This window comes from Quercus suber, unplaced genomic scaffold (genome assembly GCF_002906115.3).
Source record: "Quercus suber isolate HL8 unplaced genomic scaffold, Cork oak 2.0 scaffold_47, whole genome shotgun sequence".
Taxonomy (NCBI): Eukaryota; Viridiplantae; Streptophyta; class Magnoliopsida; order Fagales; family Fagaceae; genus Quercus; species Quercus suber.
The window spans coordinates 96,481-111,281 of record NW_027069512.1 but is presented as its reverse complement, the minus strand read 5'-3'; the positions used below and the strand labels follow the sequence as shown (position 1 = coordinate 111,281).

Here is a 14,801-nt window from a genome sequence, read left to right as displayed (position 1 = left end):
TAATTGATATTATTTTGGCTATTTTTAGACACGAGGGGTACTTCAGTCATTTTTGATGTCTTAGGGGGTGCTTGGGTCATTTTTGATGTTTTGGGGTATTTCAGTCATTTACTAGGTTTCGGGAGGTATATCGGTCTTTTTCTAGGTATCGGGGGTGTTTTGCTCTTTTTTGATGTTTTGGGGGTACTTTGATATTTTTCTAGGTTTAGGGGAGTATTGGTCATTTGTTAATTAACAAATCCCTATAGGTGACATATCCTAGCGCTTTTAGAAGTGCTGGGATAGGTCTCTCTCCATAAGGGATCCATAAGGGAATGGAGTGATCCTATCCCAGCGCTTCAAAAGTGTTGGAATAGGTCTACCTATTCTAGCGCTTCCAAAAGTGCCGGTATAGGTCTTTCTTATTAGGGAAATCAGTAACCTTATTCCAGCGCTTTTAGAGTGTTGGGATAGGATAACCATATTCTAGCACTTTTGAAGCGTCGGGATAGGATAGTTTCAAAAATTAAATTAATTTAAAAAAAAAAAAACCCTAACCAATAGCGGCAGTTATAAAACGCTACAATAGGGCATCCTATACCAGCGTTTTTGAAAACCGCCGCTATAGGCCTCCTATTGTAGCAATTTATAAAGCCCCGGTTTTGAGTTGCTATTATAGGGTTTTCTATACTAGCGGTTTCAAAAAGCGTTGGTACAGGCTTCTTTTTTACGGCGGTTTTATAAAGGGCTGGGAAAAAAATGCTGCAATAGGATGATTTTTTTGTTGTGACTAAATTGCATTCATTTTAGATTATTGTATATAATATGGAAGTTGTATATATATATATATATATAAATATAAATTAATCATTTTATTTTTTAATTGCTCCATGACAAATTCCTAACTCCACCACTACTGGCCCTCCTAGAAAATTTTTTGGAGTTGCCACTAATGTCATCTAATTTTTTTCTTTCTCAAAAAAAAAAAAAAAATGTCGTCTAATTTTCAATCAAAATTCTAGATCTTTAATTGAGGGAGGAAGATGTTAGTACTCTAATTAAATCGGGATATTCATGTCATGTAAGTTTTTTTATTTATATTTCTTTGAGTGGTAAAACTTTCGAGCAGTGGCATTCCTGAGGTCATTTCTGTAATGTAATGCGCTAGGAGACCTGGAGCCTATACTGGAAATGACCAAGGGTGAGATGTGTTTCTAGAGTCTAGACTAGTTGAATTTTATGAAGGAAAATAGGTTGAATTTTATTACTTTCAAATTGAAAAAAATCAATAATTGCAAGCCTCTACTTGTAACATTATACATCTAGTAAATTACCAGTCACACTGCCATGTCTTTTGCACTCAGACACACAAACTTATTTGTAGAATAACATATCTTGGGATTTAGATTCAGAGACTGAGAGCACACAAGCTGTTGAATTGCGGACCAAGCTGATGCTAGTAGTGTTTAATATGTTTATGATGCTGCTGAGGACATCAAGTGTTCTCTTCGCCATTTGAAATATGTCAACAGCTCATTGTGATCGCGAAGGCTTTCTTTAATGGCTGGAATTTCATTGAAGTTTTTGATCCATGCCTGTAAGCGAGGGAAGCTATCAGCTTCCAACACTTTGACCCCAGCTGCTTCTTGAAGGATTTCCAGCAAGCAAGCTATCCATCCAAAGGCTAAGTCAGCCAGTCCTATGTCACTGCCACCAAAAAACTTCTTCTCTCCAAGACCATGCTCTTCTAGGATTCCTAGAAGTTCTTTCACTTCTTCTGTTGCTTTCACTTGTTCTTGTCCAGCAGTTATACAGAAGCCAAACAAGTTGTTGTTCTAAATCACTCAAAAAGTATACAGTTAGAGCGAGTAACATGTTATTATCTAAGTCTAGAAAAATGTTCAAAGTTTGTTTTTGTTCAGTTTATAATAGTTAGATTAATCAAATTTATGTGAGTTTTGTTTAATTCAACAGTAAAATATTTTCTCTTCTAATAAGAGATTTAAGTTTGAATTCTGCCTATATATACTAAAAATCAATGTCTAAAAATTATTATAGAATTGATACTATAACTTTAAATCTTATCATATCATGTCTATATAAACAAATAAAAAATCAAATATACCAAAAAAGTAAAAGAAAAGACAATCACCCTTTTTATTGGCCTCTTATTTTTTCATCTTTAGTTAATTGACATTTACAAATCAAGCAAATACTTTTAAACTTTCACATGTATAAATGAAAAGTAAAAAAAAAAAAAATACTAACAATTAAGGAGAACAAAGTTGTAGGTGAAATTATATCAAAAAAAAAAAAAAGGTTGTAGGTCTGATTTTATGCAATGCAAGAATAAACATAATAATTAATTAGTGATGCATAATTACCTTATCCTCTCCAAACTTTGCCCAGAACCGAGCCACAGCTCTCTCGTGAGGATCATCTGGAAGCAAAGGGTTCTGTGGCCAAGTCTCATCAATGTACTCGAGGATGAAAATGGATTCTGTGATGGGTTTCCCACCATGAACAAGTACAGGAACCTTCTTATGGACTGGGTTGTACTTCAAAAGCATTTCACTCTTGTTGAATATTACATCCTGTTCTACATATTCATATTTGATACCCTTGAGTTTCAGTGCCCATATAACTCGATGAACATATAGACTTGGCCAGAATCCTAGTAGCTTTACTTCCTCCATAGATAGATTTTTTTTAATTTTCTTCCAATGTTGTGGGGAAGGGAGGCCTTATCTTTTTTTTTTTTTTTTTTTTGATACCTGATAAACATAATATATTGGTGGAGAAAAATAATAAAGAGGCTAAGGCTCCATAGAGTTCACACAAAGATTATAGATATGCATAGGGAACCTAGTAGATTGCAAAATTTTAAGGAAACACAGTGGAAACCAAAAAATACATAGGATATGATAACTTTAGGTACATAAAACAAAATAGCAGTCATTCCTTGATGCATCAGCTGCCTAGCGTCCGAGACAAAAGTCTGCTCCTGCCAAGTTGGTACTCTAGCATAGTTAAACAGTTGGACTTATCTTTTGCAATTGGTCAAAATGATGAGCCTGCTTAGACTTCCTTTGCTTTGAATTGTATACAACTTGGAGTAAAGGGAAGTTGATAATGTGGGCCATGTGGCTCACATTATATGTCTACTTCAATCCCCCTGAATTGGAAGCAACGGGCAAGGTAACTGAAAAATCGGATGTATATTACTTTGGTGAGCTTCTTCTAGAGCTTTTAACTGGAGAGAAATCATATAATATAACTCGATTAGCAACTGATAAATATTCAAGCTTAATAGCATACATTCATACATGTGCTCAGGCTTGTTGCATAAATGAGATTGTGGATCCTGCAATCTTTTCAGGGAAAGGAGAAGTTAGTTTAGAGCAGCAATTACAAGCTGTGCTGAACCTTGCCATGACATGTACAGAGGAGGATCCACAGAGAAGGCCGACGATGGTGGATGTGACCAAAGAACTCAGGCGGATTGAGAGGTTTGTTCTATGATTAATTGAGATTGTGGATCCTACAATCTTGGCAGATGGGGAAGGAGGTGCTAGTTTACAGCGACAGTTACAAGCTGTGTTGGACCTTGCCTTGGTATGTACAGAGAAAGACCCACATAGAAGGCCAACTATGGTAGATGTCACCAAACAACTCAGACGGATTGAGAGGTTCATTCCTTGACTAATTATTTTCTCACTTGGGTTCATCCAATCATTTATTATATTTGTTGTTATTAGCTTATATTAACTAATATCAAATGCTAGATGAATGAATGTACTCAACTTTTCAACTGTTATGGTAATCTCTAATTTGCCTTTGCAAAGAATCATGTGGTAATATAATATTTTAATGTGTTGAACCTGCTTTTTCCGATAGCTTTAATATGTAGAAAATTAGATTTGCATTATTTGATTTTCAAACAAATGGCCATGGATGGAATTCAGCTAGTTAAAAAGCTTATTTGATGAAGAGTCATTTAATGCCATTATCAAATCGCCATTGCTACTGAGCAGCAGGCCTAATAAACTGGGACACGTGCATCTTAAATAAATAAGGAGGATTCTATATGAGATCAGCTAATTAATGGTATTTCTCAATCACACAGATTCACAGAGGTGGGTGAAGAGCTTTTGGGGAGTTTGCAGAATTTAAAGCTTCATCAGCGTTATGAAATGTTACTATGGAAGATTGCAAATGATATCTTACTAACAGAAGCTCAAATGAAGCAAAAATGTGAGATTGAAACTACTTGCTGTCCTTTGTGTGACATTGAAAACGAAACATGCCTACACTTATTCAGAAACTGTTCTGTAGTAAAAGCAGCTTGGTTTAGTTCAAACTGGGGATTTTGTATTGAATCTTTAAATGTTAATAACAGCTTTGATATCATTAAGAATATAGTCGTTCCTCCAGCTCATGTGTTACATGAGCAGGTCACCAAGGAGCAGTTTGTTCTTATGGCAGCAATAATTATGGATTACATTTGGAGGCTACGAAATCGAGTGATGTTCCAGAATGAAAAAGTAAATTTCCCAGCAATTCCTTTTGAAATTTCATGGAAGCTTGAAGAGCATGCTTCTGCATCATTGAAGAGGAATGCTTCTAATGATGAAAGCCAAGCAGTGAAAGAAGCCTGTGAAAGGCCTCCGGAAGCTTAATTGTGATGCAAAAGAGGGATGACAGGGCTTGTATAGCAGTTTCAGTCTCTGATTAGGAAGAAACTATAAAAGTTTGCAGGCAGATTGAGAGGTTTCTTCCATGTTAGACATGTATTTACCAAAAGGATTTGGTCTCATGTTGTGCTGTTATGATTGGAAAATAATATAGGCATTTAGGGTGATGTTGGCATGAGGTCTTGCGATGGGGCATAAGAGATTTGAAGGGTGTTTCAAGGTCCTGTCGGCCATGGTTTGTCACATCAGGATACATAGTTGTGTAAGAGTTCACAATGGCAACGTTGAATTTGAAGAGGCAATATTGCAATGTTTGAAACCAAACAGTAGGTCTCATATTGAGTTTGATAAAGGAGTTAAAAAAATCAGTTCTAAACAGTTGGTTCTATTTTAGTTTGTCTGATTTTTATGTGTCTTTGGCTTAATTAGCTGCTGATGTGCAGGTAGTCTGCTGTGTATCTGCGTACTAATTCTTGATATGTTTCTTTTTTTGATGAATTGTTCCCATTTATGAGAAAAAAAAATGTTACACATATAGTTATTAGCATGAATTAACAAATGTCAAATGAACTCGTTTATGGTTTAACTTAATTCTATTTCCAAGAAAAGTATTCCCGGTATATATATATATATATTTGGTAAAATTATAATTTTCCACGCGTCATAAAGGGAATTAGTTAAAGACAATTGTCATGTGAAACATAGTCACATAGAGTTGGTGACCTGCCTGCGCAGCTAACTTAACTTGCAAGCTTGTTTACCCCAATATTTTTATTTTATTAACATGATGGGCTCTTTTCCCATGTGAGATTCTCAGACCCGAGATTACGATAAAATTTGTTTTTATTAAAGTAGTTGCCAAGTTTGACTCCACTTAGATAGATCCAATATGGTGTAAACAGATATATCTGATCATGTATGTTAATCAAATAAAAAAAATATATATATATCCTCCGCTCTTTCCTTCATTGACTTGATATATCTGAATGGCTGCTTAGTGTTGTTTGATACGACTTTCAGCTTTTTGTTTTTTTTGTTTAATATTTTTTTCATAGATCTAACTTTAGTTTATTAAAAATAAGCTAATTTTTAATTTTTTGTTCCACATTATAAATAAATTATTAAATAAACTGTATTTAAATGCATTAATTTCATGGTGCATAAGAAGCAAGCAGGGAAGATATAGATCCTATCAATTAACAAAGTATCTATTTTTTTAATTTATAACTTGAGATTTTTGGAAGAGGGATCCAACACCTAAGTGAGATGACAATAGAAAATTTGAGCTTAAATCCAATTTTTTTTTTCATTTATTTATTCTATCCTATTTTCTTGGAAATTAGTATTTTGATTTTCTGAACAAGGTACTTGAATTCAATTTTTCAAAATAAAAAAAACAAAAAAAAACTTGAATGCAGGCGGCATGTGTACTAGATCCGAACTTAATCGAAGAAAGAATCTTGATTGGCCCAAGAAATATATAAGTATGTGCTAGAAATGGGCTAAAACCAATCTCTTTGGCCCAAAAACCAAGCCCAATAACTTAAATGGGCACAACATGCCTTCGAGTTCAAACTAGTACATTTGCTGCTATTCGGTTGATAATGTGGAGAACTTCTATTCAATATTTCAATCTTGGAACAACATGCAGATTCAAGTTGTTTGTTTCATTGCATCCGGGCTCATCTCCACTTCTTGATCTCTCTTAAATAATTTTTTTTTTCATTCTATTTCTCAATCATTTGTTTTGCCATTTGGTTTTTGGTTTTTGCTTAAGTAGTTCTTTTTTATTTTATTTATTTTTTAAATTTAACATTTAAGAAAAATGTTAGTTTTGTACTACTAATACAAGGTCTAGCAAGGATAAAGTTTCTGTTAGTGTCCTATAGTTCATTAGATCTAAAGAGGATACGAGACTAACATGTTTTTAAAATTGGATTCAAAATTGGAAACGGGTCATATCTGAATTGCATTCAATGTTTCAATGCGTTGAACACTAATCAAACCTGTCTATCAATATTGTTATTTATGATTCATGAATGAGAAAAAAAGAATTATTAATTTTTATTTTAAAATTATTAATTTTTCAAATTAAATTTTATTAAAAAATACTAATAAAGTAGTCACATGCATTTTTAGTCCTCACAATTTACAAAATGGTCATTTTGTCTATTATGATATCTTAGGAATATGTGGGTTTCAGTTAACATAATTAGTGAAATCACTTGTTGTCGAATAAGAGATTTGAAGTTCAATCCTCACCTACATCAGAAACTAATTGGTGTCTTGATTTAACGATAAAGAGCAATCATTAAGAGCTATTTTGCATTAAAAGAGAAAGTATAAGAGGTCTATTTGAAATTAAGCCAAACTTGAGGAGCCATTTTATCAAATGCCAAAGTCATGAGTCTACTAATCAAGAATTGAGATTGAGAAGGATTCAAAACTTTTCTTTTAAGAATTTATGTTGAGAAGGAAGAACAAGTTGGGCAGGGATTCAAGTTTCGGATATAGGGTGTTGGGTGTTGGGTTTGGGTTGGGCCAATCCAAACCCGTCCCATGGCCATATCTACTCTTATCCTGAAGCCTAATGGGGAGAATGTAGTAGTTTAGAGTGAGAGTTGGTAGTTGGAACCAACCCCTACTACTTTTTATAAATTGTTACTCAAAATCATAAGTTCATAACCCATGGAAGACTGTAATACAATTTCATATAATAAATCCTATGCACAGGAAATAATGATGACAAACCAATAATGAGACTATCTGCTTCATTCGCTAACCTTTATTGTATTCTAACTAATTTGGTATTTGACGCATACAAAATATTATTTCATAAAAGAAAAATACAAATATTAATGCCCCTGTTGCCTACGTTAAGTTAAAAATAATTATTGCAAGGCATGACGAAATAGTAAAATATTATTAAGACAGTATTAGAGAGAGAGTTTTAAGTTATGCAATTTTTGATGCCAAAAGGACCTCCTTTTCTGCTTGGAATGGGCCAATAGTTCATGGGGATCACGAAGGTTGGCCTTGAGTACGGGGTTTTCCCTAATTCTCTATCCATACTTGCAAGCGAGGGAAGTCATTAGGTTTCATAACTTTGACACCAGCTGGTTCTTCAAGTACTCCCAGCCAAACTGGTATATATCTTGATAGGCTAAGAATGTATTAACCCCTTATGATGAATTAACCAATTAATTAGCCAAGTTAATTAATTAATTCAATTTGCATGCACTAAGCGTGGTAGCACAAACAAATCACCAACTAAGTTAAAGTGCAGCAGAAAATAAATTGACACGGTGATTTGTTTACGAATGGGGAAAACTTACATAGCAAAAATTCCACCGGGTGATTTTAAGGTCACCCCTCCCAAGAATTCATTATTATCACAACAAGTGGTTATAAGTAAAGGAATCCTAGTACCTTATACCAACGTACAGTTAAACCCTTACCCCAATACCCAATTGGACTTGTTTTGTAGTGACAATCTCTCCTTTTCAATGCACGGCTCCTAGTACATGACTAACCAATTCGATGCGTGGATCCCAGTACGCGGCTTACTCACCGACTTGAGAAAGATGTTGGCTGCAAAGTTCTTCAGTTCATCAACACGATGAAGATCACGAAGCTCCTTGGTTATAAAACTCTATGGTGTACAAACACAGCATCTTCTTGAATAGAAAGATGAACTAGGAGATATGTCTTTTGTTCACAATATACTTGTGAAAAACTTTTGCATTAAGTTTCATCAGTTGTGACGGCCCTTAAAACAATACTTATATATGTTTAGGAATGTGAGAAAAGAAAGCCCAAACATTTATTAATGGATTGGAGTGAAAATCACATCTGAAAAACTAATTTTCATAAACCTCGACAGATACCGTATCTATCGAGTAGTTGTCGAGCATCGTGCTTAAACAGCTTTTTAAGCCTCAATAGATACTAGCTGTCGAGCTAGCTGTTGAGCTTTAAAATCCAACACTTCTTTACTTGATTCTTGGACAGACTTGCATGACTTTAATACTTAAACTTGAAACCTTGTTCCTTGAAGCATTAAACACATCCTAGATCTACCCAATTACAAGTAAAGTATGTTTTTTCAAAGGATTAACCAATTCTATATTGATATATGTTCCTAACATGATTCACATATGTCCTAACAATCTCTCACTTTGGCAATCCGTGATAAAACCACAACAAGCAAATAAACATATGAGAGAAGTCATAAATCACTCAACTCATATTCACTTGTTGAATACAATAAAATCTATCCTAACACAAACTCTTGAAAAACTTTGCAAGAAGAGAGTTAATGGCAAGAAAGACTTTGACAACATGTATTTCTGAAACACTTTAAACAAAACTCATCACGGCATCTTAGTGTAAAACAAAAATAAAAGATTGAATATAAAATATAAGAAGCATGTGCATAAAGAGAGAAAAGAAACAACACATTTAAAGATAGGTGAATAGCATACATCAACATATATATAGCCAAAGATAAGTACAATGTATGTCAAATGGTCACAAGACCGGTATACATGAGGTAAATGTAAAAGAAAGAAAAGAAAATACATAAAAACCTCATTACATCCCTCAAAGAATAAACACTCCCCTTTATCACAAAAATTTCCTATGCTAACTCTCCCCCTATGTATATGACTATTCTCATATCCAAAACTACTCCCCCTTTTTGTCACGAATGAAAAAGGGTAAGTAAATCAAGCAGTCATCTCGTTGTCACTAGGCGAGCTAGCATCCTTATCCTCATCATCATCATTGTTGTCGGAGTCACCATCATTGTCCTCATCCTTAGATGCCTCTAGAGAAGGAGAGGGAGACTCTAAGAAGCCACTAAGGCGAGCCTACCGTCTAGAAATACGGTCGACATGGGTGTTCACCTGACACAGATCATCACTGAGTGTGTCAAGGCGAGCATCCATGTGCTGTAGCTCTGCCATGATCGCCTCGAGGGTCACACCACTCGCCGATGAAGAAGGTGCGGATGTGGAAGGAGCAGAAGAAGCAGGAGGAGCTGCAATCTCTGTCCGTGGTCGCTTTGGTCAAAGCTGGGCCTCACTCCGTCAGATGGAAGCCGCATCTATAGCACACATGATTGAGAAATGAGGAGACTCGGGATAAGAGATAGAAAAATGGTGAAGAATTCGCATGATTGCTGAAGGAAAAATGAGCTTATCACGGGTCGCCGTATCCCTATAGACATCTATAAGGGATAGGATGAAGTGAAAAGGAAAATCAATAGAAAGTCCCTCAAGAAAGGATAACAAAAATCGAGTACGAGGCTCTATGATGGAGTTATAGTGAGACAATTGATGAAGAACAAATGTTATCACCATGTTAAGGAATCTCGGACCTTTTGCAAAGCCCGAGCAAGGGGTGTTTTGATAGTCACCCCAAGATGAAGGTGTCTCACAGAATAGAGATGAGAGTTCATCTTTGGACACAGTCCTTAGACGATCGCAGGTAGGGTAGTCTGGATGCGCTACCCTAGGAACGTGTAGTACCTCGGATACAATATCCAGAGTAACTATGATGCGCGTTCTTCTAACACGAGTAACAAAATGAGGTACAAACTAATCAAATCTGTGCATATTGGAGTAAGAATCCTGTATGATCACGGAGGGACGAGTGACCGGGATGCCACACAGTGACTTCCAATCCTGACTGTAAATGATAGTGGGAAGGTTAGTATCAGAAAAATCCAATAGAACGACTGGCGTTTCGAATGAACACCTTGTCATAAGAAGTTCTCTGAAAAGTCCTTACGGGCTTTATCATCACGGAACCTGACGTGAGAAGGAGTGGGGTCAGAAGGTGAAGAGGAAGAAGATGTCCTGGAACGAAGAGGGTTTTGGGACTGAGTGGATTTAAGTTTAGGTGCCATAGAGTAGACTAACGTAAGAAAGAGAGAGGGAGAGAGAGAGATACGTAGAAAAGTAGCAAACAAATCAATATATAAGAATATAAAGAATTGAAGGTACGTATGCATGAAAATGCATAAGCATGTGATATGCAACATAAAAAGCATCATGGGCTCAGCCCAATCCAAACCTAACAGCACACAATAATTCAACATATATAGCATACATCTATAATGCATGAGAATATAGTTGAAATGCACATGTATGCAATGCATGATGATTTAAAATCATTTAAACAAAAACCTATCCCAAAACTTATGCAAAAACCTCAACAATTTTGAAAAAATCCTAAAAATTTTCAAAAACCCCAAAAGTTAGATCAAGAGATATGAAATGCATGATTAATGAGTGAGAAAGCATCATACTAGAGAAGAACAATGATCTAGAGGCCAAAGATCACTTAGGGAAGAGGTTTGGAGTGAGAAAGAGGTGTTTAGGAAGGTGAGAGGTCTGAAAGGATTGAGAGAGATCGAGGAGAAATGAGAGAAATGTCGCGCGGACCCTATTTATAGGAATTCTAGTTTCTCGATGGGTCGAGAGGTGTTGAGAATTAAAATGCGAGAAATAGCTATCGAGGAGCTATCGAGAGGTGTCTACAGCATATAAACCTCGATCGATGGAAAAGTTATCGAGCATCTGTCGAGCATCCAGAAATTTCCTCGATGAATCGAATATCTGTCAAGAAGCTATCGAGATTGAACCTCAAGAATCTCGATGGATCGAGATTGCGATAACAACTATCGAGAAAGGAAGCTCAAAAGGCTTGATAGATAGCCTAGCTGTTGAAAGGTATCAAGAAGCTGTTGAGATTGCTTAAAAACAATTTTTCAAAGAAGAGAAAAACATAGACATGAATGCAATCAAACATGCTACTTAATCAAAGATCCAAACAACATTTTAAGCTCTCAAAAAACATCTCTCATTAAGAAAAATGTCAAACATTTAGATCCAAAACACACACACAACTAAACAAGTCTAACCAATTTTATATTTCAAAAACAAGTTAAGACAGTTTAGTGAACATACATTAACATATGTATTCCTTGTGATGGCCAAATCACATTGTACTTACACATGTATCAAGAGTAGCAAAGAATATTGCATGTTGTGTGTGAAAAACATCACAAGATTGCATAAGTGTCTACACGTTATTACAATTTGAGATATGAGAAAATCACTTTAACTCACACACAATCATAACTGTTTGATGTGGACTATCACTTTCGAGGTACATCTTATAACTCCCACATCTCTTAGAAGACACGCTTGCAATCATATATAAAGCATTTTGATTCTTTTTGCTTTTTATTTTTCTTTGCATATTTTTCTTTTAAGCAAACCATGCATGGGCATATAAGAGAAAAAAAAATAAATACCCAATGATGTTAAGTTTTTGACATTGCACTTTTGTTATGCCGAAGCATACAGATGTTATTTCATGATTGGTGACCAACAATTGTGAGATGGTCATTTATGCATTTCTTTTAGGATTTTCTAGTCATTCTCGTCAAAAAAAGTGATATGAATGTTAAGTATAAGAGATTACTTAATCTTACTCATCACAAACATGAGCCACAAAGCTCACTTGCTTAGTTGTGCATAGAGATGCTCATCTAAGCTACAAAAGATACAAAGTTTAGAAAACTTTGTTTTAATGGCCATTCAAGGTACACAAGTACCAATGTACACAAACACACACTGTTTTTATATTTTTTTCAATTTATTTTTATTTTTATTTTAATGAAAGACAAAATAAAGCAAAATTGAAAAATAATCAAACTAAAACATGTTAAACAAAACAATGCATAAAACTAGATGCAAATACATGAGGAAGGAGGAGGAGAAAAAGAGATCAATCCATGGAGATAACACCAATGTTTTGGCGAAAGAATTCAAACCGTTTGTTATCAAGAGGTTTAGTGAACAAATCAGCCTTCTGATCATCAATGTGAATGAACTCAAGAGTAAGAGTACCATCTTCGACAAGCTCCCGAATGAAGTGATGTCGAATCTCTATGTGTTTAGTTCGAGAATGTTGAACCGGATTCTTAGAGAAGTTGATGGCACTGGTATTGTCACAGTAGATGGTAAGATGCTTTTGACGAATACCGTAATCAAGGAAAAGTTTTTGTATCCATAGAAGTTGGGTGCAACAGCTATCAACAGCTATGTACTCAGCCTCTACAGTGAATAATGAGATGGAGTTTTGCTTTTTGCTCATTCAGGAGACAAGATTATTACCCACATAAAAAAAACCCCCTGATGTGCTCTTTCTGTCATTAGCATTCCCAGCCTAGTCAGCATCAGAATACCCAACTAAGACATCATTTGTGTCCTTGCTGTACCATACACCAAAGTTAGCAGTAGTTTTGACATACTTTATGATTCTTTTCAAAGCAATCATATGAGACTCTTTGGGATTAGCCTAATATCTAGCACACACTTTCACACTGTAACTAATGTCAGGTCTACTAGCAGTAAGGTAAAGCAGACTACCTATCATGCTTCTATAAAGAGATGAATCAACATTTTTACCCAACAAATCAACAGTGAGTTTAACATTTGGGCTTATAGGAGTTCTAACAGAATTAGCAGAATCCAAATTAAACTTTTTCACAAGATTTTTAGTATACTTAGATTGAGATAGGAATATACTTGACTCTTGTTGAAGGATCTGCAAACCAAGGAAGTGAGTCAACTCTCCAATCATGCTCATCTCGAACTCGGCCTATATGAGCTTTGAGAAACTATGAGCAAGTTCATCCTTAATCGACCCAAAGATGATATCATCAACATAGACTTGAGCAACTGTCAACTCACCGTCTTCCCTTCCTATAAAGAGAGTTTGATGAGCTTTTCCTCTTGTGAACCCATGTGACACTAAGTATTGTGTTAGCCGATCATACCAAGCTTTGGGGGCTTGCTTTAAACCATAAAGTGCCTTCTTGAGGTACAACACATGATTCGGAAAGTGTGGATCAATGAATCCTTTTGGTTGAGCCACATAAACATCTTCCTTAAAGATCCCATTCAAGAAAGCAGTCTTTACATCCATTTGGTAAAACTTGAACTTCAAGTGACATGCTAGGGCTAGGAGAATTCTGATGGACTCCATACGGGCTACTGGAGCAAATGTCTCATCATAGTCTACTCCTTTCATTTGAGAGTATCCTTGAGCTATAAGACGAGCCTTGTTGCGGATTACATTACCCTTCTCATCAGTCTTATTGCGGAATATCCACTTTGTGCCAATGATATGCTCACCCTTCAATCTAGGTACTAGAGTCCAGACAATATCATTCCTTTGAAATTGAAGCAGTTCATCATGCATAGTTTCAACCCAGCTTTCATCTTAAAGAGCTTCCTCAATTTTAGTGGGTTCAACCTGCAACAAATAACAAGAACAAGACACAAAGTTAGCAACACATTTATTAACTGTATGCTTCCTTAGTGTAAGTTCATTCATGTTTCCCACAATAACTTCAGAAGGTTGATTCAATTTGATCCTTGAGGAAGGTCCTTTCTCTTCATGGGATTTAGAATCAAGTGAAGTAGGCATGTCTACTGAACCTTCTACAACACTTGGAGTGCCTGGAGTACTTGGAGATGCGGGCTCTTGATTAACAATTTCTTGAATGTCCTTGGGGTCGGGAGGAAGAATTTCTTTGTGGGTTTCCTTACTAAATTTCTCAGAACTGGTCTCTAAAGATTCATCAATAACAACATTCACAATTTTCATTACCTTCTTGGTTCTTTTGTTATATACCCAACAAGCCTTGCTTGTAGAGGAGTATCCCAGAAATATCCCTTCATCGCTTCGAGAGTCAAATTTTCCCACATTCTCTCTATCCTTGAGAATGAAACAAGTACTTCCAAAAATTTTAAAGTACACTCTGTTAACAGTATGACTTGCAGTGTTAACGACTTCTCCCCACAAGTTTCTAGCCACATCCTTGTTGTGCAACATGGCTCTAGCCATCTCTTGAACAACCCTGTTCTTTCGTTCTACTACACCATTCTGCTGAGGAGTAATCAGAGCAAAGAATTCTTGAGATATACCTAATCTAGTGCAAAAGGACTCCATGTATGAGTTCTCGAATTCTTTGCCGTGGTCACTTCAAATTTGATCAATCTTCAAACACTTCTCATTTTGCAATCTTGTGCACAAGGCTTCAATGTG

General features: G+C 35.7%; 3 protein-coding genes across 3 annotated transcripts; 2 read left to right on the top strand and 1 right to left on the bottom strand.

Moving 5' to 3' along the window:
• Window positions 1-1,214: 1,214 nt before the first annotated feature.
• Window positions 1,215-2,970, bottom strand: LOC112013870 (probable glutathione S-transferase). Its single transcript, XM_024046248.2, has 2 exons — window positions 2,364-2,970; window positions 1,215-1,814 (listed from the first exon to the last, which is right to left on the bottom strand). Exons 1-2 carry the CDS (start codon window positions 2,673-2,675, stop codon window positions 1,455-1,457), a joined length of 672 nt encoding a protein of 223 aa, XP_023902016.2. The 5' UTR covers window positions 2,676-2,970; the 3' UTR covers window positions 1,215-1,454.
• A 141-nt stretch (window positions 2,971-3,111) lies between these two features.
• LOC136066800 (probable inactive receptor kinase RLK902) lies at window positions 3,112-3,501 on the top strand. Its single transcript, XM_065771683.1, has one exon. The coding sequence runs from the start codon at window positions 3,112-3,114 to the stop codon at window positions 3,499-3,501; it is 390 nt and encodes a 129-aa protein (XP_065627755.1).
• Window positions 3,153-5,164, top strand: LOC136066792 (uncharacterized). Its single transcript, XM_065771643.1, has 2 exons — window positions 3,153-3,668; window positions 4,106-5,164. The coding sequence occupies exons 1-2, from the start codon at window positions 3,631-3,633 to the stop codon at window positions 4,656-4,658; spliced, it is 591 nt and encodes a 196-aa protein (XP_065627715.1). The 5' UTR covers window positions 3,153-3,630; the 3' UTR covers window positions 4,659-5,164.
• Window positions 5,165-14,801: the final 9,637 nt, after the last annotated feature.